Source organism: Ornithodoros turicata, unplaced genomic scaffold (genome assembly GCF_037126465.1).
Source record: "Ornithodoros turicata isolate Travis unplaced genomic scaffold, ASM3712646v1 Chromosome22, whole genome shotgun sequence".
Lineage (NCBI taxonomy): Eukaryota > Metazoa > Arthropoda > Arachnida > Ixodida > Argasidae > Ornithodoros > Ornithodoros turicata.
This window is the reverse complement of record NW_026999340.1, coordinates 1,275,335-1,277,079: the sequence shown is the minus strand read 5'-3', so window position 1 is coordinate 1,277,079 and position 1,745 is coordinate 1,275,335. Positions and strand designations below refer to the sequence as shown.

General features: G+C 49.2%; 1 protein-coding gene across 1 annotated transcript; it reads right to left on the bottom strand.

Annotated features, from left to right (window-relative positions):
* Positions 1-678: 678 nt before the first annotated feature.
* LOC135373226 (histone-lysine N-methyltransferase SETMAR-like) lies at positions 679-1,359 on the bottom strand. Its single transcript, XM_064606461.1, has one exon. It carries the CDS (start codon positions 1,357-1,359, stop codon positions 679-681), a length of 681 nt encoding a protein of 226 aa, XP_064462531.1.
* Between the last annotated feature and the right edge of the window lie 386 nt (positions 1,360-1,745).

Below are 1,745 nucleotides of genomic sequence, written 5' to 3'. Positions count from 1 at the left end.
GGAATTCCAAAGTCTTACTAAATTAGACTTGCAAAAGATCAAAATATCCTAACACGTAACTCCATCAATGGCTAATAAGAGGACTAGGCACTCAACAAATCAACACAGAGTACGGGTAACAAGGAGCGCAGAACGATGCGTCTACTCCATCCGACAGCCAGGCACGGAACTGAATCGTAATGCTTTTTCTCCTCTATAAAGTCATGCATCTGTCCCTCTTGCGGTTCAGTCAAACAAGGACTTTTCATTTTTCGCAAAACTAAAATGAACTTACAGGCGGGAAATTTGTTTTATTTCTCAACGTAGTCTCCAGCTGCACTAATGCACTTGTCCCAGCGTTTCATGAGGGCCTGGATGCCAGCGGCGTCGAAATCCTTACCGGCGCGTAGCAGCCATGGTCATACCGCATTCTTGACCTCGTCGTCGCAGCTGAAGTGGTGGCCCCCAAGGAACGCCTTCAGTGGCCTGAAGAGATGGAAATCGCTGGGGGCGAAGTCTGGACTGTAATAGGGATGTGGAGCAACTACCAGCCATGTTCCAGTAAGGTGCGTGTCGTGAGATGCGAGGTATGCGGGCGTGCATTGTCCTATAGGAGGAAGAGGACTCCTTTGGTGATGAGGCCCGGCCGCTTTTGCTTCAGCGCCTTATGAATACCTGAGAACCTGTCAGTAATATGCACTACTGATGGTGGTACCACTGGGCAGAAGATGCATGAACAACGCCAGCCTTGTCCAAGAAAACCGTGGCCGTGACCTTACCCACAGTCGGGGTGCTTCGGAACTTCTTGAGAGCTGGCGAGCAAGGATGCTTCCACTTTTTTGATGCGCGTTTAGACTCAGGAGTGAAATGGTGCACCCATGTTTCATCACACGTGATGATCCGGTTGAAGAACGGCTTTCCTTCAGTGTCAAAACGGTACCTTAGCTCTTGGGAGATTTCCAGTCTTCTCTGCCGGTCAAACACGGAGAGCGGCCTCGGGTCCCAACGGGCACTAAGTTTCCTAAACTGGAGGTGTTCATGAATGATAGTGTTCAACGTTCCGACAGAAAGATCCGTCTTTCGAGCCAGTTTGAGACATGTTGTCCGTCGGTCTTTGAGGATCAGACGCTCCACAAGTTGGATGTTCTCAGGAACTCTGACACCGGGCCCTGAGCCGCCCCGGCCGGGATCGTCCTGCACGGATGTACGGCCGTCTCGGAACCGTTTGCACCACTCAGACGCTTTGCTGAGGCTAAGTGTATCGTGGCCATACTGAGCCTGAAGTCTTCTATGAATTTGAAATGACTTTACGCCTTTATTCACGGGAAACTTCATGACAATTCGCTGTTCGATGTGCGCGCTCGCATCGTTGTCGGCCATCTTGTCCAGCACGTGTCTTCTGTTTTGCATACACTTTGCACCACCACGTGGTGAACGAGAGGGCCTGTCGCGTGCCAAAATGATGAAAAAGAAGTAGTGCGAGCCATTTGTACACGAGACAGAAAGTCCCAGTTTGACTTGAACACCTCTCGTATATATTTTCCCTCTTATCTGTTTACAGAACACACTGTGCATACAAGTACCTTACCTTATACACCATTTGCTCATGGGAACTTCCACTTGGACATTTTCAACCCTTCATAATTTGTTTGCAGACAGAACATGTGAATGGAAAGCGCGTATATGCCTTCAATCACGTGCCTTCCCTACAACCAATGTTATAGAAGGTGAAAGAAGGAAGTCACTCAAAGGTTAGCCAGCTGGAG